General features: G+C 49.2%; 2 protein-coding genes across 2 annotated transcripts; one reads left to right on the plus strand and one right to left on the minus strand.

The window, feature by feature from the left end:
• Positions 1-16,009: 16,009 nt before the first annotated feature.
• LOC122385695 lies at positions 16,010-19,531 on the plus strand. The gene is made up of 4 exons (XM_043374145.1): positions 16,010-16,314; positions 16,765-17,070; positions 17,326-19,378; positions 19,517-19,531. Exons 1-4 carry the CDS (start codon positions 16,010-16,012, stop codon positions 19,529-19,531), a joined length of 2,679 nt encoding a protein of 892 aa, XP_043230080.1.
• Positions 19,368-23,455, minus strand: LOC122385687. Its single transcript, XM_043374134.1, has 2 exons — positions 21,567-23,455; positions 19,368-20,936 (listed from the first exon to the last, which is right to left on the minus strand). Exons 1-2 carry the CDS (start codon positions 23,237-23,239, stop codon positions 20,258-20,260), a joined length of 2,352 nt encoding a protein of 783 aa, XP_043230069.1. The 5' UTR covers positions 23,240-23,455; the 3' UTR covers positions 19,368-20,257.
• Positions 23,456-23,709: the final 254 nt, after the last annotated feature.

Raw genomic sequence — 23,709 nt, forward strand, 5'->3', positions numbered from 1 at the left:
TGCTTGAAGCCATCATCTATGATCAAAACTAACACGATATTCGTGATCAGCACCCCGGAAAACCACATAGCAGCCACACTTTACGATTTTCTAACAGGTCCCGATTTTCCCGGTTTTTGGGTCATTGACCTGACCTGGAAGGTCACCCGATGACCTAGGACCTTAAAATTGGGTATCATCGGCTTACTCTTGTGACGGGCAACACGCTAGTTTTTCCGTGAAGCTCTAGCTCGATCAGGGGCCCAACGCGAGGGGAGTCGTACCAACCCCCCTTGTGCCGTCGAAGGACACAAAATGGCCTGTGCCGGCGAGGGTTAAGTCAACATGTTCGATGTGCAAGCTCATGTTGTGGGGAAAACCACAGGGGGTATATGTGAGTGGAAAGGAAATCTTGTTAAGGCCAAGCTTATCGAGACCCGTCCCTAAACATGCATGGTGACATGAAAAGAATTTCATAAACTACGAACCTTTATTTCACGGAGCTGAGTTGTGTTAATCCTATCTACCTTTTCGTTGTGTGTGGCAAGCGTCTGCAAAGCCTAATACAATATAAGAACAGCAATACGAGTATGCGTGCCTTTTCCTTCTTAGAGTTTGTTTTTATTCTTCAAAGTCACATAAAACACTTTGCATGCAGTTAACATTACGTATATAACAAACAGTGCGCAGAGTAACATTTTAAGATTTTCATTATTTACAAAAAATTATACCAGCACAATGTCTTTTGGGGCCGTGTTACAAACGAGCGAGCTCATCACGTGATTACATGCAAAGCCAATATCTATTTTAAAGGGACCCTCCCACCTTCAAAAAAGTTAATGAATTGGCACGAAAGTGATGTCGCTCGGTTCAGAAAGAGCGAAAACGAATATCTACCAAATTTCATCGAAAAATATTCACCGATTTTCAAGATATTAGACTTTTACTTTTGTTTACTTTTTGGGATCTCCGCTGTTCCTAGCGACTTTATTTGAAAGTGCGGCATTTGTTGCGCGCAAAGCAGCATATACCACCGCGTGCTACCAAACGTTTTAGTAAAAGATTTAAAAATCGTTAGATCTCCGCTGACGTCACAAATTCTAAGGGGGCATACCAATGCACTAGCCCCTTAGAATCCGAAAACTGCAAGTTTGAAATTCCATATCTCCGAATTAAAGCATTTGTCGATGTCGTGAGTGCCCAAACCGGTATTTGCAGGCCATGGCCACCAATTTGGCTATCTCAACTCAAAACTAATGTTAAAGGGACCCTCCCACCTTCAAAAAAGTTAATGAATTGGCACGAAAGTGATGTCACTCGGTTCAGAAAGAGCGAAAACGAATATCTACCAAATTTCATCGAAAAATATTCACCGGTTTTCAAGATATTAGACTTTTACTTTTGTTTACTTTTTGGGATCTCCGCTGTTCCTAGCGACTTTATTTGAAAGTGCGGCATTTGTTGCGCGCAAAGCAGCATATACCACCGCGTGCTACCAAACGTTTTAGTAAAAGATTTAAAAATCGTTAGATCTCCGCTGACGTCACAAATTCTAAGGGGGCATACCAATGCACTAGCCCCTTAGAATCCGAAAACTGCAAGTTTGAAATTCCATATCTCCAAATTAAAGCATTTGTCGATGTTGTGAGTGCCCAAACCGGTATTTGCAGGCCATGGCCACCAATTTGGCTATCTCAACTCAAAACTAATGTTAAGGTGGGAGTGTCCCTTTAAGGTGGGAGTGTCCCTTTAACCGACTTGTGCAGACCACACTACATACCAGATCCCAATAGTGTACAGTCGTGTACAGGTTGATGGTCCCCTACTCTTTATCCACCGGGTTCCTATGGCTCAGCATTGGCAGCAGCCGCCTGGTACCGGTAGGCTGTGCCGCATGACCCGAGAGTGAAGCGGCACAGTCTACCCACGCTGTTTGACATCGGCTCGGGTCGCCGGGTGGAGCGCTTTGTAGACCAGCTGTTGCGTCAGACCAGCGCGGGGGGAGGGGCTCGTCTCGGTGGTTGGCGTGGGCTGGTGAGTGGTGTGGGGCGTGTTGGTGGACCATGGGGGCTGGGCGGATGTGTGTGGTCACTTGCTGCATTGCACATTTTGCGTCGCTTAACAATTGCATTCCTGTTTTTGCTAGGCACAATGCACGGAAGACCCAGCGAACATAATTTACTTTACTTGTGCATTGTGCAAAACGTGATTTGGCACGGTATCGAGGCAACCATAGGTCTTGCATAGGTCTTGTGCCTATGCATGATATTTAGGCAATACGTTTATGAAAACGGTAAATTGATGCTGGATGTCAATTCGTATTGCTAAATGTCGGCACGTATTAAATGAATGAATGAATGAATCAATCAATCAAACAATCAATAGACATGTATAAAACCGTTTAAATGGCTCGCAACCACTAATAGCAATCAAACCCTCCTAACTCGGAAAAGCAGCCCGAGCCCTGATGAGGCTCGAACCGGGACTCCGCGCTGTAAATTTTGCCAATGATCCATCATCATTCCACCAAGCTAGAGTAACCGGCACCCGAACCCACAAGAACATTAATTGACTTTGCCGCCGACCTCCCGGCCCCGCCGCCCGCCCGGCCAGACTTCGCCCCGGCCATAGCCACCATCTGGTGTAGCTCAGCGTAGGAGTGCTTGACTGTCAAACTGACCGGTAGTGAGGGGCCCGGTTCGAAACGCTTGGGATGCTGGATGTTTATTTCTCGGTGGGAGGCTTTACGTTTAGTCCACTTTTCAGAAAGATCATTTGGTGACTGACCTGTTTTCTTTCTTTGCTGCAATTCATGAGGAGACCGTATGCACCCTTACCTGTCCTTCCGCACCCCACTTGGGAGATGGGTGGTTGCCCCCCATGGGTTTGTGAATATCTCTAAAACGAATTTTTGGAGGGGGATACGATCGGTTCTATGCGACAAGTGACCACACACGCCCAGCCCCAGGTCCGCTCACTCCCTACCCATATCACCCCCTCCCCACACCACACTCCAGCCCGCCTCATCCACCGAGCCGAGCCATAACGAGCCTCAGCGCCCCGGGGCGCGACCTGTCAGCGAACCGGCGCGGCAGGGACGCGGGCCGGCGGTTGCGTGCGCCGCGGGGGCAGGGGCGCGTCCAGGCGTCGGGGACATCGAGGCGGCGCGAGCTGGCGCCGCCACGGCGACACTGGACCAGACCGGCCTCAACATTCAGCCGTTGAAGCCCAAACTGCCGGATCTGCGAGACGACATTCATAGAGGAGTTCACGGATTTAATATATTGTCACTGTTATTATATAACAGTGTTCGCTGACAGGTCGCGCCCCGGGGCGCTGAGGCTCGTTATGGCTCACCTCGGTGGATGAGGCGGGCTGGAGTGTGGTGTAGGGAGGGGGTGATATGGGTAGGGAGTGAGCGGACCTGGGGCTGGGCGTGTGTGGTCACTTGTCGCATAGAACCGATCATATTCCCCTCCAAAATTTTGTTTTAGAGATATTCCCATGGGGGGGGGGCAACCACCCATCTCCCAAGTGGGGTGCGGAAGGACAGGTAAGGGTGCATACGGTCTCCTCATGAATTGCAGCAAAGAAAGAAAACAGGTCAGTCACCAAATGATCTTTCTGAAAAGTGGACTAAACGTAAAGCCTCCCACCGAGAAATAAACATCCAGCATCCCAAGCGTTTCGAACCGGGCCCCTCACTACCGGTCAGTTTGACAGTCGAGCACTCCTACGCTGAGCTACACCGGATGGTTGCTATGGCCGGCGCAAAATCTGGCCGGGCGGGCGGCGGGGCCGGGAGGTCGGCGGCAAAGTCAATTAATGTTTTTGTGGGTTCGGGAGCCGGTTGCTCTAGCTTGGTGGAATGATGATGGATCATTGGCAAAATTTACAGCGTGGAGTCCCGGTTCGAGCCTCATCAGGGCTCCGGCTGCTTTTCCGAGTTAGGATGGTGTGATTGCTATTAGTGGTTGCGAGCCATTTAAACGGTTTTATACATGTCTATTGATTGTTTGATTGATTGATTCATTCATTCATTCATTTAATACGTGCCGACATTTAGCAATACGAATTGACATCCAGCATCAATCTACCGTTTTCATAAACGTATTGCCTAAATATCATGCAAGGCACAAGACCTATGGTTGCCTCGATACCGTGCCAAATCACGTTTTGCACAATGCACAAGTAAAGTAAATTATATTCGCTGGGTCTTCCGTGCATTGTGCCTAGCAAAAACAGGAATGCAGTTGTTAAGCGACGCAAAATGTGCAATGCAGCAAGTGGCCACACACATCCGCCCAGCCCCCATGGTCCACCAACACGCCCCACACCACTCGCCAGCCCACGCCAACCACCGAGACGAGCCCCTCCCCCGCGCTGGTCTGACGCAACAGCTGGTCTACAAAGCGCTCCACCCGGCGACCCGAGCCGATGTCAAACGGCGTGGGTAGACTGTGCCGCTTCACTCTCGGGTCATGCGGCACAGCCTACCGGTACCAGGCGGCTGCTGCCAATGCTGAGCCATAGGAACCCGGTGGATAAAGAGTAGGGGACCATCAACCTGTACACGACTGTACCTACTTTAAACTTGAGCGCAATCGGACCAACCGTTTTCGAGAAGTAGAAGCAGCAGTCTGCACGTGTCGACGTACATACTGCATGCCAACTGACCTGTGTGGGACACGCTTCTAATCGATCTCTAACGGTGTACCAAATTTGAGAGCAATCGGCCCAGCCCTTCTTGAGATATGAAAGCGGCCCCCTGCACGTGCGCACTCATGCGCACATGCAGAAGAACCCCAACCCAACTGTGACACATGAAAACACATTGTCTGGTGGATGGCACGTGCCAGGGCGAGAGGATACTTCCACGGGCTGGTGCACAGCTCCCTTCTATCCGGTCGCTAGCGGTGTGCCAAATTTGGGTGCAATCGGCCCAGCCTTTCCTGAGATCTGGAAGCGGCATTTTGCACGTGCGCACGTGCAAACGGGGTACAAACTGACTTTTGCACGGCACCCTATCAACGATTTCTTAATTGTGTACCAAATTTGAGCGCAATCGGCTCGGCCGTTCTCGAGCTCTGGAAGCGTCCCCTGCACGTGCGCACGTGCAATAGCACACTAACCGTAACACATGGCAATGGCACACATGCCGGGCACCCACCAGGCAATGGCCTGATAGCCGGTGGGTGCCTGCCTGTATGCAAAATTTCAGCAAAATCATCCCCGCAAATACCTTGCCATTTGTATCGGGAATTTGATATATCTTTACATGTCAGTGGCCTGTGCCCGATTTCCGTGCGCTGTTGTACAAATTTCCTGTCTTATCTTAAGTATTTTATCTTGTCAGATTTGAAATTAGCGCACTGTAGTAAGTACCATATTTATTTTATTTGAATATATATTTCGTTCATATGCGATTATGTAATGTAAAGTGTCTGTGATTGACAACGCTCGTACCTATCTCTGTTTGTTGTGTTTATTCAGACCATTCCGTTATATTACAGGACGAAACTTTTGCGTTCTCAAGAAATGGAAATTAAGAAAATAAACCGAAGTTTTACGTCTAAGTGCTTTTCAATTAACATTTCGTCTACAAGCTAGTAAAGGATAATTATCAGAAATTACTTGATTACTTGATTTCAGTTTTACTTGATTGCTTTAATTACTTGAACCTTGAAACCATGAAGAAAAACGACAACATTCCTATGGATCCCATCGGAAAGGAAAAACGAACTAGAACCAGCGCAAAAAAGTAAGTTTTCTAGAAAATGCAATGCTTTTAAGGAATTAAGCCAGCAGCGGCAACACATCGCAGTGTTAAAGGATAAATTTGATGACATACGTAGCAGTTTTCAAGAATTAGACAAAGCGAACGATCGGCTCATCGAAACGATTAATGAATACGCATCGCACGGCGTCCTCGACAGCTTATTGCAGGAATGTGACGAGTACATGAAGGTCGTAGAATCGACTTTGGACGAAATCCGAGCAATATATGCTTCTCACGTATCAGAAAATTCATCTTCGACAAGACAAATCCAAGTTAAAGCTCTAGATGCTCCTCGGTTTATGGGCGATATTCGAGAATACGCCAATTTTACACACGATTTCAAGAGACTGATGGAACCGGCGTACGGGAAAGATGCTTACGCCCTTCGGTCGTGTCTGTTCGGATCGGCTTTACAGACCGTAAAAGGAGTTGCCGACGATTATGACCAAATGTTTCAAAGATTAGATGATGTCTTCGGAAATTCGCGGAAGTTCGTCGACTCTATTATATACGATATCAAATCGATAAAACCGGTTCACGAAGGTGATAACAAAAGGTTCATCATGATGGTTGATATAATTGAAAGATGTTGGCTAGATTTAAAACGCATAAACTTAACCGAAGAAATGGATACTATCGCGATGATCAGTATGGTCGAAAAATTATTACCGCCGACCCAAAAACGGGAATGGATTTTGCTAACAGATGCAACCGATGTATCAAGTGGCATGTTCGAGGGACTCCTGAATTATCTTCTCCGAGAAAAACGAGTCATAGAATATACCGAACAAGACATACGAACCGACAAATCGAAAACCGTTCATCATACTTTCACGGATCGATCCCGGGAACCATCGACATCAGTTACAAATCAAGAAGTTATAAATTATGCGTCAGGTAGCTCCCAAATTAATCAAAATTCAGAACTCCGAACGTGGTGTTGGCTCCATAAAACCCCCGGCCATTCCGTGGAGCGGTGTACCAGATTTCTAGAAATGTCGTTGGAAAACAGGTTTGAAGCTGCAAAACAAGCAGGAGCATGTTTCAAATGTCTAAAAGCGAACAGACACATTGCCAAAAACTGTTTGGATTCTAATCGTTGTACGGTACTAGAGGACGGTCAAATTTGTGGTAAACGACATCATCCACTATTTCACAGAAAATTAGGTTCAGATACGGCTGTAAATCGAAGCAACGAAGTTCACAACGTCCTCGGTAATGATGATTATCCCATCCCGGCAGTCACCGCGATTCGGTGCTTGAATCAGCGCATCAATGTCATGTGGGATTCGGGTGCAAATATTTCACTCATCACTCGCCGTGCAACCCAAAGGTTGGGGTTAAAGGGCAGAAATACAACTCTCAACTTAGTTAAAGTTGGGGATGATCCAACGTCTCTTGACAGCAGAGAAGTAGACGTTCCGCTCGAAGATCTGAACGGGAAAACTTGGACGATTCGGGCGTACGAAATTGATGAAATTACCGCGAACCTAAATAACGTTGACTCGCGACAAATTCAAAGTCACTTTCCAGACATTGACGCATCGATAATTACGAACCCAGACGGAAAAATTGACATGCTGATAGGCGTGGACTCTTGTGCCATCATGCCTACGGTGATTATAACCGTCGGAAATAGTCAACTCATGGAAAATCAATTTGGATTGTGCGTCAGAGAATCTTTTGGCAGCCTCAGCATAGAAGGGCAAGCAACGTGCGCGACGGCGACTACAAATAATAGCCATTTAAGCATTAAATCTCACTCTGACGAAATTAACGTGAAGACCCCAACAGAAGTCCACAGCAAGATTGAGCAATTCTTTACTATCGAAAGTCTAGGTGTTGGATACAGCCCCAAATGCGGAAGCTGCCGCTGTGGTACATGTATCACTGGTGCTAAAAATTGTACTCTCAAGGAGGAGAGAGAAATGGCAATGATTCAAAAATATGGTCTACGATATGACTCGGCGCGCAAATTGTTTACAATAGAATATCCGTGGATCAAAGATCCCCATTGTCTACCAAATAATATCGAAGTCGCAAAGAAAAAACTGCGCTCAACAGAAAGAAGACTGGCCAAGTTATCCCTGTACTACCAAAAAGCAAATTTGGACCAAATGCGTGACATGGAGTGCCGCGGGGTTGCCAGAAGACTTTCAACAAAGGAGATCCGAGGTTATTGTGGACCCGTACATTATATACACCACCATGAAATTCAGAATTCAAAATCGTTATCGACCCCATTCAGAATCGTCTTTAATTCATCTGCTTCATTTATGGGGCACAAATTGAACGACTACTGGGCCAAAGGACCAGATTGTATAAACAGTTTATACGCTATTCTCATCCGGTTTCGTGAGTATCCGGTTGCCATTACCGCCGACATCTCCAAGATGTATAATTCCATACATCTTTCGGAGCGGGATCAGCACGTACATCGATATTTGTGGTGCGACTTAGCAACGAACCGAGAACCCGACCAGTACGTCCTCACGGCAGTTCCTTTCGGAGATCGCCCCAGGCAGTGGTACGATCGCCCTTACTGCCCTACATACGATTGCGAACCGATTCGAAGATCGATATCCCGAGGCAGCGAACATGATTACGGCAAACAGTTATGTCGATGATTTGATAACGTCGGTTTCAAGCGTACAGGAAGCCATCAAAATTGCCACAGAGGTGCAAGGAATTCTAGCAGAAGGGAATTTCACCGTCGAGCACTGGGCAAATTCGACCGGACACATCCGCCATACACTTGTCAAATTCAATACGAGAACGGATACTGGGGATAGCGTGGGAGCCAGGCCCGGATGAGTTTCTATTCGACATGAAAATTCATCTGCTTAAGGCAGAAGATGGAAAATACTCGAGTTCATCAAGCTCAACAGCAAGGGCAACTCAAGCGATTCCGACCACGCTAACGGGCAGGATGCTCCTGAGGCAAACAGCGTCAATATTCGACCCTCTTGGTCTAATAACACCGTTCACCATTCGAGGGAAGTTATTAATGAGAGACCTTACTTTACGGAGACTACCAGATTCTCCGGTAAATTGGGATGAGCAGATAGACGAAGAAGAAAGAAACAAGTGGCTAAAATATTTATTCGACATGGTTTCACTAGAACGAATTCGATTCCGAAGATGTATGCAGCCACCCAGCATGTCCGGTCAACCCATCCTGATCATATTCGCGGACGCTAGTTCTAAGGCCTACGGAGCCTGTGCCTACGCCCATTGGACGCTTTCACCAGAACGAGGTGATTGGTGAAGCATGTCTCATATCCGCGAAAAATCGCATAGCACCCAACCGTCAGATTAGTATACCGCGTCTAGAGTTATGCGGAGCTGTTTTGGGTTGCCGACTGGCTGAAACACTCGTAAAGGAAATGATCTACAAGTTCCGTGAGGTATTATACATAGTGGATTCGATCATTGTGCGCTCGCAAATTCAAAAACAGTCTTACGGATTCGGTACATTTGTGGCAACGCGCATTGCAGAAATTCAGAGTAAATCAAGTCCCAGCCAATGGTGGTGGATAGAGGGAAGTAGAAATCCGGCAGATATGACAACTCGATATACTCAGCCGCATCTACTGGAAGCTGGTGGCGTTTGGCAATCGGGGCCTCCATTTCTGCGTTTGTCGCGGGAACACTGGCCGATTAGCCAAACCCCTTACCAGGGCGATTTACCAGATAGAATCGAGCCGAACACTGATGGCCACGTCCGAGACGTATCTCTCAGATACAAGGCACAACAAGACGGCAAAGAATATCGGGGGCGCCCGGACATCGTAATCAAAAGGTCGACACATCGTCTCATCTTAGTCGTGGCGTCCGAGACCCGATCAGGCGCTGGTGGGGGGAGTGTATCGGGAATTTGATATATCTTTACATGTCAGTGGCCTGTGCCCGATTTCCGCGCGCTGTTGTACAAATTTCCTGTCTTATCTTAAGTATTTCATCTTGTCAGATTTGAAATTAGCGCACTGTAGTAAGTACCATCTTTATTTTATTTGACTATATATTTCGTTTATATGCGATTATGTAATGTAAATTGTCTGTGATTGACAACGCTCGTACCTATCTCTGTTTGTTGTGTTTATTCAGACCATTCCGTTATATTACAGGACGAAACTTTTGCGTTCTCAAGAAATGGAAATTAAGAAAATAAACCGAAGTTTTACGTCTAAGTGCTTTTCAATTAACTTGGAAATGTATTCCAAATGTATTCCAATTAAATTGGAATACATTTGACACCTTTTATTTTTGCATTTTGCGCGTGCAGTGAGGGCCACATGAATCGAGAGTAGCAGATGTTTGGTAGAAGGGGTGCAGCTACCCTGCGAAAATTGCCACATGTCAAATGCCCAGCGGCTGGTACGAAGAGTGCATCTCGAAATCGTTAGTACTGTAAAATAGCTTGAACACAGTCGACTTTTTACGGGGCAAGAAAATCTTAATTTTTTTCGCAAATCCCTCTAGCTCTTATAAAAAACATTCAAAAGATATTTTGTGGGGCAGGCTGACGGCCTGACGCCTGACGCCTAGCATTCAGTCCCAAATGGCCTGATCAGGCCGAGCGCTCGACGTTCAACTTTGGCCTGAATGCCTGATCTGGCCTGATGTGGCCTGATCTGGCCTGATGTGGCCTGATGTGGCCTGAAGCAGCCTGATAGTGGGAACCGGGCTTTAACCCGCGAGTTGCTGGGGGGGGGGGGCGTTAAACGCCCCCACTTTTTTCGCCGGGCCATAGCATACAAACGGCGCGCCGCAGGCGCGCCAAATTTTAGGTACCTGTAGGGGATTGATTTAAGTTTATTGTGACAACGTTTAAAAAAATCGGTGGGAAAATTTTTGAGATGTCGAGGTTTTAGTGACGTCATGATTTCTGAGTTTTCGACCTAAATGGTATATGTTCAAAAAATCATATAAAATCACAGAATAGACATACAGACATGCCGTAAACGCCATTAGACTGCCAATACCATGAACAATCACATGGCTATCTTTGATTATTGATTATCGTTCCGCATTTTCCAAAATCTTGACCTGAATCTTGGCAATTTCTTGTGACTGCTTCACGACCATGATAGATGCATTTCTTAAATTGAACTTTTTGAGCCAAACACGTACACATATGTTAAAATGAATGTCACCATCGTGTTCTACGCCCCAAATTACACATAAAACATGTGTCACAGGCTGCGAATAGCAGTTTTGATTTTCGGGGACATGTGCCTACCGGTTGACCTGACCTTGACCCTGACCTATGCTTGACTGACCCCGCTCTCTTATAGACCTTATATGATGGGTTGTGCACCGTTTTGACAGAGTTTATAACGAGAGGCGCCCATTGCGAAGTCCTGAAGTCCATGCTACTGAAAGCCCGATTTCAGGTGTTTGACCTGACCTTGACCCGACCTGTGACCTTAAAATTCAACTTTAAAGTACTCATCTGAAGCGTCTCGTCGCGTTCTATCGGTTGCCGCCTCGTACGTTTCGCTGCGCCTATTGGTTCTCGAGTTATCGGCTGGGGGGTTTAACGCCCCTCCCCCCCCCCAGCAAACGGTGGGTGGCGAAATACCCCAGCAACTGCCGGGTTAAGTACTAGAATCTGTCGCACCTTGTCGCGTTCTTGGTCCGTTAACTCTTCCTCCGGCAAAGCGAGAAGGGCCCTGTTAGCGTCACCCAGCTCTCTGCGGCTCGGTTGGGAGACACCCATACACATCAACGGGTCTTCTCTGGACCGCTGGGCGACACTGGACCTCATTTTCAGCCGGGGAGGTGCTGGACTGGCGGTGGACGCTGGTGACACTGCATAGCCACGGATCACATAACGGATCGGCAACTCCCCCCCGCGACCTGTCTCCCCTGCCACCTGGTGGGCATTTAAGTGAACTATCTTCACTAAGGAAGCGGCCGGCCTCGTGGGTGTTGAGGGCGTCGTGTCGGAGCTAATTAAGTGATTTTTCTGCGGAACATGGTTTCTCAGCTAGCTTAGAAGATACCTATGGTATAAATGAGAATGGCAAGAATTGTTAGAGACAGGTTAAGTATTTGAGATTGTATCCTTTGTCATGAAAATCGTTGTTTTCATACCCACGTGGGCGACCTAGCGTCCATCGTGAAATGGGTAATTTTCCGATCGCTGTCATCTCTTACATATATTTCATGAGTATATTTTTGATAAATATTCATCTGCCGATTAAATTAAACCTGTAACTTTCACAAATATACTTGCACAAAGTAAAAACCCACGCCGGGCCGGTACACGGTACCAACCGCGCCGGGCCGAGGGTGTATGAAACCCCCGCCCGTCCCCCCCCCCCAACTCGGCTTCTGGGCCACGTAGCCACACGGGGTAAGCGGCATTCCAAAGAGCGTAAAAATAATGGTGGAAATACTTCAGTCATTTTTTAGGTCAGGTCAAAGGTCAGGTTACCAGAGGGCATTAAAGGCAAATTTTGTCCATTTCAACAGTTTTCGAAACACCCGACGCATAACTTGAGAACCAATAGAACTACAGCGCCGCGGAAAAGCGCATTCGATAGCTCTTTCACAGGTCTTTCTGAGTTTTATTCATAGATTTGACCTCAGGTCAACGGTGTAGCCTCCAGAGGGCAAAAACTCCAAAAGAGGCGTGTTTACGAAAAACTTTTTTTTTCGGTAATAACTTTTGACTTAAACGAGCCACGACATTACTTTTGCCAGCATCGTGTTCCTCTCGTCGAGACGCGTCGAATGAACTATACTCGTAGGTTGACCTTGGAAGGCCATTTTGAAAATTTTACGTCAGGCCAAGGTCATGACCTGACCGGAAAGGGTCATGCTGCATATCAGTCGATCCGTATCGTCGAGCTGAACACATCTGACGTGTTTTCATCGCTCTAGCACGTGTGTCAAAAGTTATAGTAAAAAAAAAACTGCTGTTGACCGTTTTCATGCCACTGTTAACATGTAACCCGATGTTTGAGGGTGTTAAGAATGACCCGTCCAGACCAAATGAGACGCCTTTCAATTTGCTCTTATTGACTTATTATTAGTATTATATATATTATTATATATAGAGAGAGAATGTTGAATATGAGGCAATATATAGGGTGCAAAATGACCTGACCTGGCTCTAAGCCACAGATATCTTGAGATGTAACACGTGGCTAAACCAGCCTCGGGGCCAAAGCTATAGTCACTGTTTAGCGGCACGCTGCTACCCAGTACCTAACATCATCAGGTATGGGTGCCTCCGTCCCTATGGAAACGTAAGCAAACTTCACAATGTTGCCAACGTCTTAATGAAAACCGGCTAAGTGTCGATACCCTGTAGCGGCGGGGAGGGTCGTATCGTGAAACAGGGGCCGAGGTCCACCTATAGTCTCGTTAATGGCCAGCTCGTTGGATTTGCTCCGATGTTATCTACTCCAACTGGTAGCCGGTGACCGTCTAGATAAGAACAGGGGATGAACTCGTACTATGGGCAGACGGATGAGGAAAGGTCTTCGTGTACCTACGGCCAAAAACGACGTTAAAGTTGCGAGGACGTGCTTCTTGCTCATACAACTCAAGCATAACTAGAAACATTTGGATCATTATGCATGCTCCAGCTGATTAGGGAATAAAGTATGTAACATTTCCATGTTATGGTAACATTCCAGCTGTTAGAGAGACTCCGTAATTTAATCCGTTCTTAACCTTTGTTTGTTTTTGTTTTGTTGGGTTAGGCCCTTTCGGTCCATTGAGACCACTGCAGAGCCGGAAGGATTATAGGAATTGGGGTAAACATTGGTATGGACAGGCACCCTAGAGAGTCACCGGGGCTGAGCCCGTCCGAATGGACAGGCCGACCAGCCCCCCAAGCACTCTCTGCACCCGGCTACGGGTGTGCTCCCTCGGGAGCAGTGGTGCGCTTCAAGGGAGCAGCCCGCATGAGATAAAGTTGCCTGTCCAGCCCGGATCAAGAGTTGCTGCGTGGAGGAGAAGGATTTGAACTTGATCTGAACATCCTGAGGATGGAAACGACGGACGGGTGTTGCGTTCACACCCGTTTCCTCGTGCCTTTTAACACTGGTTGCGGCGGGCGGCCGGCTCCCCTCCTTAGTGAAGATATCCGCGCCGCTAGATGGCAGCCCGCTCCGCGGGTACACCGATAACAAAGGGAATCGGGGAGAGTTGCCGATCCGTTAGGTGATCCGTGGCATAGCATACAGTGGCTTAAGGCCGCCCCACACTGGACTTCGCATGCGGGTTGCGAGTTTGCGGGTTTTGAGTTTGCGGGCATAATACTAATTCATAGAGTGATTAGACCGTTCCCTTATGGTAACTTTATGAATGCAATGAAGCCGGTACACCTTCAGAAAATTACATATAGTCGCAATACCAGCGCAACGAACCAAAATTCGACTCCAACGAAAAACCCGCAAACCTCGCAGACCTCGCAGCGAGGAAAATCGAAAGTTGACTCAAAATCAACTTTTAGAATGCGATGCAAGGTCGCTCGCAAGCTAAAAACATGCAGACTCGCTTGATAGATGGTAGTGTGGGTCACTCAGCTTAGATTGTATCATTTCATTTTGAATAAACCCGAAAACCCAAAAACTCGCAACCCGCATGCGAGTTCCAGCGTGGGGCGGCCTTTACGAGCATCTTCCTCGCTCTCACCCATCTCAGTTGGCGGCCGACTGGGTGAACTGGGTCGCCCAGTCGTTGATACCACGACCACCGGGAACAGCCACCGCTCGGCTTCGGCGTCCCTGCCTGAAATGAAAAGGGTGCTAAAAACTAGGATGACGGAGCGCGCCATTGACACGCATAAGTATCACGACAGACAGACAGACTAGACAGACCGAGACCGGGACCGAGACTGGGACCGAGACCGGGACCGAGACCGGGACCGAGACCGGGACCGAGAGTGAGAGTGAGAGTGAGAGTGAGAGTGAGAGTGAGAGTGAGAGTGTGTGTGAGAGAGAGAGAGAGAGAGAGAGAGAGAGAGAGAGAGAGAGAGAGAGAGAGAGAGAGAGAGAGAGAGAGAGAGAGAGAGAGAGTGTAGCGGCGCTGCTCCACCGCTGGTCAAGTGATATTTAGTGGTTGCGACTCACTGAAGTCGCGGCGTCAGCTGCGCGGCAGAGACGTATTTGCTTTTCACCGGCGGCGTGGTCGAGGACGCCATTTTCGCTTTGGCAGTCATCATGCCATGAACAAAGTTTGGCACCCGGCCAGATTCGGGACAGAGTATGTATGAATCAAAGAATATTGTCGTTTTGTTACCTATTTATCAGCTTATGTTGTTACCTATGGATACAATCTGTGATATCGTTTCCATACGTTGATTTCTCACGTTGATAACCGATTTACCTAATTTACCTATATTTCGGATGTTTTTCATGCTCATAAGTCACTTAGTGTTATGATTTATGTTCATATTTATGATGTGCGTTTCTTTCTGTGTGTTTCTCAGGTTTTCTACGTTACACCTGCGTTACACCTGTGTTACACCTGTCACCTACGCAGTTACCCAATAGAATCTGAAAACTAACAACTTGTTTACCTGCCAAAGCCGTATCAGTAGAAAACTCTCCTTGTATCGGCCCAATGTAGTTTTTAACCAGTGTCATTTTTCCTGTACTAAATAATGCTGAAACCTGTTCCAATTCTCATGTAGAATTTGTAGTTCGTAGATGTCGCCCCACTAACCAGTCCCAGAACATGGCGGACTCAAATCAAGGCAACGTTGACACGACAAGAGTGAGAAAGATGACAGAGGCTGGCAAAGCCTATCAGCTGAGCTTGAAACAAGATGTCTACAAGAAATGTGAAAGGAGTCTAATCAAAGTGGGAAATGAGATTGTAAAGGCACTAGAAGAAACAGAAACAAGTGGCACAAGACAAGATGAAGCTCTTCGAACCGCCTACATCTCATGGAAAAGGAACTATGTCATGTTCGGGCAAACAGAAGCAGATCTACGAGCTCTATTAGATGAAGACGCCAAGGAACCACACACAGAAGAGCACAGGCAAGTCCTCTGCAAGTTCAACGAGATGAAACTGAAGATGGAAAACAAACTGGAACCAACAGACCCAACACACAAGGCAGCTGTTGCTCCGTCAGCATCAGGCAGATCCTCAGGCTCTGTTCGCTCCCGAATAGGTCTTCTGCGTCTGGAGGAGGGACAGAGAAGAGCAGAGTTGATGGCAAAGGAAGCAGCTACGAAGCAACGCCTAGCCATCGAACGACAGCAACAGGAGTTGAAGTGGAAGATGGAGCAGCTGCAAGTAGAAGAGGAAAAGAGCATCCTGGAGGCTAAGAGTGCAGCACTGCTGAAGTTCGAGGAAGGTGAGGGGATGTGCGCTCAGGAGTCAACACAGCTGCTGCCAGCAACCCGTCTCATCACCTCCACTGGTGAGACAGCACAGCTGCCGTCAGCAGGCCACTTCAACGCCTGCACCGACGAGACAGCACAGCTGCTGTCAACAGGCCACTTCAACACCTGCACCGATGAGACAGCACAGCTGCTGTCAGCAGGCCGCTTCAACACCTGCACTGATGAGACAACACAGCTGCTGTCAGCGACTCGCTTCAACGCCTCCACTGATGCGACAGCACAGCTGCCGCCAGCAACCCACCTCAATGTCTCATCTGATGCTGCAAGGGATGTTACTGCATCCATGCCCATGCTTCCTCCCTATCCTGTTCCACAGGCTGGAGCTGTTGCAGGGCCTGGAGACATCAGTAATCAGCAACCTGCAAGAGACCAACTCAACCAGTCATCCTCAGCAGTTGACGTTCTGTCAACCCTGGCGAAGCTCCTCACTGAGAAGAACAACGAGAACCGCCTGCCAGTCTTGGAGCCTGAACTGTTCACTGGTAACATCGAGAAGTTTCCAGTCTGGATCAAAGGGTTTGAAACCTACGTGGAACACAGAACTTCATGCCCCATAGAACGGCTCCACTTCTTGGGAAGATATACTGACGGCGCCGCCCACAGTGCAATCGCCGGTTTCTTACATCTAAGAACAAGCGACGCCTACACCAAGGCCAAAGAGAAATTGGTCAGTCGGTATGGCAACGACTACCTGCTGGCGAACTCGTACTCCAAGCGACTGCGAGACTGGCCGGTGATCAGAGGAGGAGACAACAAGGGACTTCAACAGTTGGCAGACTTCCTGGAACACTGTCTGATGGCCTCAAGTGCCATTGCTGGTATGAGGACGCTGGACGACCCGTACACAGTGCAACTGGTGCTGAAGAAATTGCCATACTACGTCTCCGACAGGTGGAAACGCGTCGTGGACAGTAGCGTGTTCGGGCGCTCTCCTCGGTACCCAACGTTTGCAGCGTTCGTGGACTTCATAACCACCGAAGCTCGGATCGCGTGCGGTCCTGTCAGCATGCAGATGGAAGGTGAAGCTGACACCAGGGGAGCAAGACTTCGAGGAAAGGTGCACACCTTCTCATCGTCCGCTGAGGTCTGCAACGCGTGTGGTCATCAGAGTAACCCAGCGAGAGAGAAGTCTGTCACCAGAAGCAGACAGTGTGTCATCTGTGGTGCTGACCACTCAGTGACTGCATGCAGCAAGTTCATCAAGATGACGCTCACAGACAGAAGACACGCAGTTGAAGAGAAGAGGCTGTGCCGAGGCTGCCTGCGACCCGGCCACATGTGGCGTGACTGCCGCAGGAAAGAGAGGTGTTCAGTCTGTCAGCGTCTCCACCCATCTCTGCTGCACGATGACGTCATCCAAATCAAGACAAAGGAAGCCACACGGAAGACATCGCAAGCAAGAGAGTCGCAACAGCGTGCGTCCCCGGAGACGTCAGCAAAAGCGACAACATTGCGATCCAGTCTAGGCGACAAGCAGGAGCACAACTCATCTCACTGTCACACAATGATCGTGCCAGTGAAGGTCTTCCACAGGCACCGTCCGGAGCGCGCGCTCATCACGTACGCGCTACTGGACGCCCAGTCGGACGCCAGCTTCATGACTGACTCAGTCTGCAAGACGCTACAAGTCAGCGGCTCAGAAGTAGAGCTGGAACTCAGTACCATGGCCGGCACGACATCATTCTCAAGTCAGTTAGTGAAGGATCTTCGCATCGAGAGTCTGGCTGACGGCAGTGTAACAGATCTTCCAGACATGTACACTCGTGCTCACATACCAGCTGATCGCAGTCTGATACCGCAACCCAAAACCTGCGAGAAGTGGCCCCATCTCCGCCAGCTTGCAGACGACATCCACGACGAGTTCGCGGATGCGGAGATCGGTCTACTGCTCGGCATTAACTGTGCCAGAGCCATCAAGCCCAGAGAGATCATCCCTGGAGACAACGACGACCCGTGGGCGGTGAGAACGATGCTCGGCTGGGGAATAGTGGGACTCGTCAGTGAATTTTCACCGACGTCCTGCTTCCTCGTGTGCACCAACAACCAGAGTCGACTATGTCACTTCTCATACAGGACGCGTGTCAAGGAAACGAGTCTTCGTCAGCTCCAGAACGTGTTCGACTGTGACTTCTTCGATGGCAAAGCCGGCAAGCCAATGTCACAAGAAGACATCATCTTCGTCCAAACCATGGATAGTGGCATGCACCAACTCAGCAACGGCCACTACGAGGCGCCGCTGCCGCTGAAGCCGGACGGCGGCCTCCTGCCGAACAACCGTGACCTCGCGAAAAGTCGACTGCGCTGGCTCAAAGGGAAGCTAGTGAAAAACAAGGAGCTGCGCGACGACTACGAGGCCTTCATGAAGGAGCTGCTCGACAAAGGCTACGCGGAACGGGTGCCAGAGGCAGAGCTCACGATTCAAGACGGACAAGTGAACTACGTTCCGCATCACGGGGTATATCATCCCAAGAAAAGGAAACTGAGAGTCGTGTTTGACTGCAGCGCAACCTACAACGACGACTCCCTGAACAATCACCTGCTTCAAGGACCGGATGAAAACAACAACCTGATCGGGATCCTCATCCGACTCAGGGAAGGAGCTGTCGCCTTCTGTGGCGACATAGAAGGTATGTTTCACCAGGTCCGGGTGAATACTGAGCACCGCAACCTACTAAGGTTTCTGTGGTGGGAAGAGGGAAACCTGGAGAGTGAACCGAGAGAGTTTCGCATGTGCACGCATTTGTTCGGCGCCACCAGCTCGCCTGCGGTGGCCCTGTGCGCGCTGAGACGAACGGCTGACGAGCACGGCGACGACAGCGCCACTGGCGCATCCAACTTCGTGAAGAACAGCTTCTACATCGACGATGGTGTCTTCTCGACCTCCAGCTCATCTGAAGCTCTGCAGCTGATCCAAGACGCTGTCGAACTCTGCGCCAAAGGAGGATTCAAGCTGCACAAGTTCATGTCGAATGATGCCGAGGTCCTGAAGAAGCTCCCCGTCTACAGCCTGTCTCGAAGCTCGAGGGAGGCGATCTGCGAGGGGAAGTCACTGCCGTGCGAGAGAGTACTCGGTATTCAGTGGAATACCAGTAGCGACACACTCTACATCGAACCTACGCTGCCAGAAAAGCCAGCCACCAGGAGAGGAATCCTGTCATCGCTCAGCTCCCTCTACGACCCTCTGGGGTTCCTCAGCCCATGTACACTGATAGCGAAGAACCTGCTCAAGAAGCTCTGCACTAGGGTGTGTCGTCAATCCAAAAATGATCTGCCGTTAGAATTATTTGGTGCCCTGATATGTTGCTAAATCATCTAGGACGATAATTCCCCTCAAAACTCCGTACTTGATGGCCTCTTCTGAAAAGTTTGTGTCTCCGTTCAGTCTCATTTGTATTAGTGGCGCCATCTGCAGAACAACATACGGCATATTGCGGAACTACTCCTTCTCATAAGTGGCGCTAGGTGGCGCTGAGTGCAAAACCTGTCCGACCGCTCCACGAACGCCGTTTTATGTCGTTTACTTGCCATTTCCGTGCTTATCAATATAATACTAATTAAATAGAACGATAGCAAACATCATGAGAGCCTGGCTCATCTGAATGCAGTACATGGTATCTCACAATGCCACGTATATCGATAGCTAACAAATGAAGCAACATTCACTACACTTCGAATCATCAATGCGAGATACGAGACAGGACCGAACTTTTTTTTCGTGAAAATCCTCGTATTAATCAACCACATGTAACATAAAATACATCAATCACTGCACCCGACGCAAACCGAAAGCCGAAACCATACACCAGACACCCACGTATGGGGTCTCATTCACGACATAATTCACGTATGAAGAAAACATCCTTTTACAGAATCGCAAAAACACGAAAATCTTCCGAGCATTCACGTAACGGTATGGCACTGCACTCTTAAAACCGGCCGAGCGGGGCGGGCGGGGGGGGGGGGTGGGGCGGCGGCAGCAGCGACAACCACATCACAGCGAGCGGCAGGGGCAGGCCCCGGCGGGTCGCAGCGGGCCAAGGCAGCGGCGACGGCAACTTCGAAGACACGGCGACAGGACCGAACTGGCAGTCACACGAACGGGTGACAGTGATCACTGAGCAGTTCAGCATATCTGGAAGTCTTTCTTCGAAGCGAAGACCGGATGGCAGCGGCGGTGCTTCAGGCGTGCAGTGATGTAGCCGTGACGCGCCTCTTCCCCACGCACCGCCAGGCACGCTTCGGTTACGGTCCGAACTGCCCGCTCCACCGCCTGCGTGTGGACCGGGTAGTTCGGCAGCTGCAGCGGAGAGTGCTCGATGGCTTGCAGCTGCTCGTCTGTGAGGTGGCGCAGCAGCGGCGGCTGCGTCACACTCTCCGGCGGGCTCCAGCTGATCACCTCTGTGTAAGCGGAGGCGCTGAAGTTCAGCTCCGGCAGCCGGAATGGCCGAACGTCCTCCGTCTCGCGCTGTCTGGCTGCCTGTATGTGGCGCACGGCCTCCTGTCGGACGCCAGCGTCACCGTCAGCCACCATCGCGAGCAGCACCTGCTCAGGATGCGCCCAGTACCCGTTGCGCTGCAGGACGGGTCGCACCACCTCCTGGATCATCTCCGGCAGCTCTCGGAGAAGCTCCACAGAACGGTGGAAGTTCTTTGCACCGTCTGTGCAGTCGGGGTGTCGCCTGATGCAGAACCACACCGGCACGTAGTGAGTCACCAGAAACTGCACGAGGAGCCGCAGGCTGTCAGACGGTGACTCTGTGCTCACGTACAGGCGCAGCACCCGCGCGCCGAGTGTCAGCCATCTGAAACGGACGCCACAATTTTGATCAGAAGAAAATTCAAGCACGCACACAAATCACAAACCAACGATAAAGTGCCGTACAAACACGGCTAAAATAAACCGTTTTCTGCACTGAACAGCGAACATTCGTTAGCTATAGGTAGAGGCGCTACTCCACTCGTATCACATGTGTTCTGTTGCAGTAACACAGTTTTATCAAAACTTAGGTAATTAATTTGATAATGGTATAGTCATTACTTATGTCTGTAAGACAAGTGAATGAAAGTTGACAACTTTCATGTTTCCAATGGTAACATAAACATGTATTTTGAAACCTGTATTGTTTTAGAGTAACAAAGAACACAAGCGAGGTTTCGATCTAAGTTATTAGGTAATAGGTATCTACTTTGAATGAAACGAACTAATAACTGATTATTATAATATTTGCATGCATAACTTATTCATTAAACAATATTCAAACTTGATAATGACGTAAGTTAAATGCTCGTTTGTCATTCTTTGCATGCTTCTGAAATAAACAATACCTGCATATGATTGTACGTGCGATCAATTGTTAATCTATTTTACTTGCGTAACTATGCATGTGTCACGAAATAACGGACATGCCTCATATTGCGCCCCGAGTACTGACCTGGCGTGGTTGAGTGGCCCGATCCTCTGTCGCGCCACGGAGTCCGACATGTCGCCAGTCTGCACCGCCAGAGCCAGTCGGTACAGCAGCTGCTGGTCGTGACTGAGGGTGGCGACCAGCTCGGCTGTCATCTCCGGCACGTGTCCGGGCACGGGCTGGAACGGCGCCACCTCCCTCCTCCACACGTCCTCGGCGCAGCTGGTGCCGATGGCGCCGTTGAAGGTTCGAGGTCCGCTGGTAGTGCCGTCCAGCGTCTTGAATACGTGCCGCAGGTTCAATTCATTGCCGTGCAGCATGCACACAAACCAGTGCACGGGCTTATTTGTCGCCAGCTCGAAAAGTCGGCACACACCACCGCTGGTCCCGATATTCACCGCCGTACCATCGCATCCCAGTGCTTTCACATGTTCACCGAACGCCACAGCGATGGTGTAGAGCTCGTTCACCATGTGAATGGCGCTCCCAGACTGAGGGGTGAAGTGTGTCAGGTACAGATTCCCCGGCTCAGACAGGACGACGACATGTTCTTGTATGTCTGTCGCCGCCGAACAGTCGGTACATGTTTTGTCCTTGCGCCCGTCAAAGTACAAGCTCTCTACTCCTCCGGACACAGCTGCGTCGATGTTTTGTCGGGCCGATTCATTCCTCATCATGTTTCTCGCGCGCCATATTTTCTTGGCGTCGACGACGTTCGACATGTCGTTTTCATTGATGCGCCCGATATCGACTTGAAACGCGTTTATGATAGCAGCAGCGGCCCGGTTAGAAACGCCGTACCGGTCCGCTGCGAGCGCCGTCTCCCTCAGATCATCTGCGTTCTTGGCACTCGGAAGTGCAGTCGGAGCTGTAAACTCTTCGTCATCCGCAGACGAGTCGCTGCCGGCGTCGCCGCCGCCGCTGTCACTGCTGTCAGTGTCGCCGAGGCGGAGCTGCTCGGCGGGCACAGCGCCGACGGTGCTGCCACTGCCAACGCCGCTCGGCCCAGGAGAAGGCTCCGTAGCGCCACCATGCTGCTGGTTGCGGTGTCGCGATAACTGACGCTGCAGACGCGCCTGCCTCGCCTCACTCGTGGCCCGATCGTATGATCCCAGCGTCAGTCGGCGCTTGTGTCGCTGGTCCTTGAGGAATGGCCACTCCTCACTTGGAACTTTTGCATCTCGCGGACAGCAGCACGCCGCACGGGAGGCACATTTGCACATGGCGATGTCGAATAGCTTCAAGAAGTGGCTATTGTCAGCGTCCGCCCTTTGAGATTTTTTCGTCCTGTTCGCGTTTTTATATGCAGCATACTCCTTTAGCACGAGCTCTTTGACATATTTAATTCCATGGACAGGGATGCCCTCTTGCGACCACATTTCACTGACACTAACAGCGACATGATTGAAAACTGAAGGAGCTGGCGTTTTCCGGGTGGTCGAGAACCCGTTGCTGTCTTGATCGAGAAATTTTACATAGTTAATCACATCACCCTTTGTCGGCAGCACGGTTGTAGGCAATGGACCTGCCTTACCCAGGATGAAATGATGCGTAGTAGCACGTGTTTTAGGCATCAGTTCAATCGACTTTGCTATCATTAGATACCCACCCCAGTAAGCCCTATCTCCCCACCACCGTCCGTCTCGGTATGAATTTGACCCGATGCAGAATTGTTTTGATTCAAAGCAGAATAGCATAAATCAATAACAAAAAAAAATATATATCAGCCGGTATCCTCGGGTTCCAAAACGTAATAAATCGTACATGTATATGACAACACATTCAGCATATTTCCATAGTTAGTTAATTTTGCAGATTTGAATATTACAGAATGAAAATAACATTGCTTGCAATAAAAAAACTGATCATAACAAAAACGACGCTCAAATGCCCTTGATATTGCATGCCGACAATCGAAGACTTTGAAACGATCAGTGGCGCCACCTTTAGTTTCGTAGCCATATCTTTAGTTCTTAAGTCGTCCGTGTGTTGTATCACAGATGGCGCTGGGGCATCTGACATCGGTGCAAACTTTCCTCCAGAGGCCAACATCTGCGCAGTTTTGAAACAAATGTTAGTGAAAAATTGTTTTGTGATGAATCAGCGCAACAAATTCCGGACACGGCATTAAGATCAGCGAAAATCACCCCCTCCACGACACACCCTA

Source organism: Amphibalanus amphitrite, unplaced genomic scaffold (assembly GCF_019059575.1).
Source record: "Amphibalanus amphitrite isolate SeventyFive unplaced genomic scaffold, NRLGWU_Aamphi_draft 000227F_arrow, whole genome shotgun sequence".
Lineage (NCBI taxonomy): Eukaryota > Metazoa > Arthropoda > Thecostraca > Balanomorpha > Balanidae > Amphibalanus > Amphibalanus amphitrite.

What these genes read in the sequence shown, in the direction of transcription:
- LOC122385695 (XM_043374145.1), top strand. Translation starts at nt 16,010, where the DNA reads ATGGAGCAGCTGCAAGTAGAAGAGGAAAAGAGCATCCTGGAGGCTAAG. An exon ending in GATGAGACAACACAGCTGCT is followed by an intron (nt 16,315 to 16,764) that starts GTCAGCGACTCG and finishes CTTACATCTAAG; the next exon opens with AACAAGCGACGCCTACACCA. An exon ending in GTGTTCGGGCGCTCTCCTCG is followed by an intron (nt 17,071 to 17,325) that starts GTACCCAACGTT and finishes GACTGCATGCAG; the next exon opens with CAAGTTCATCAAGATGACGC.
- LOC122385687 (XM_043374134.1), bottom strand. Translation starts at nt 23,239, where the DNA reads ATGCTATTCTGCTTTGAATCAAAACAATTCTGCATCGGGTCAAATTCA. An exon ending in GGGCCACTCAACCACGCCAG is followed by an intron (nt 20,937 to 21,566) that starts GTCAGTACTCGG and finishes CGTCCGTTTCAG; the next exon opens with ATGGCTGACACTCGGCGCGC.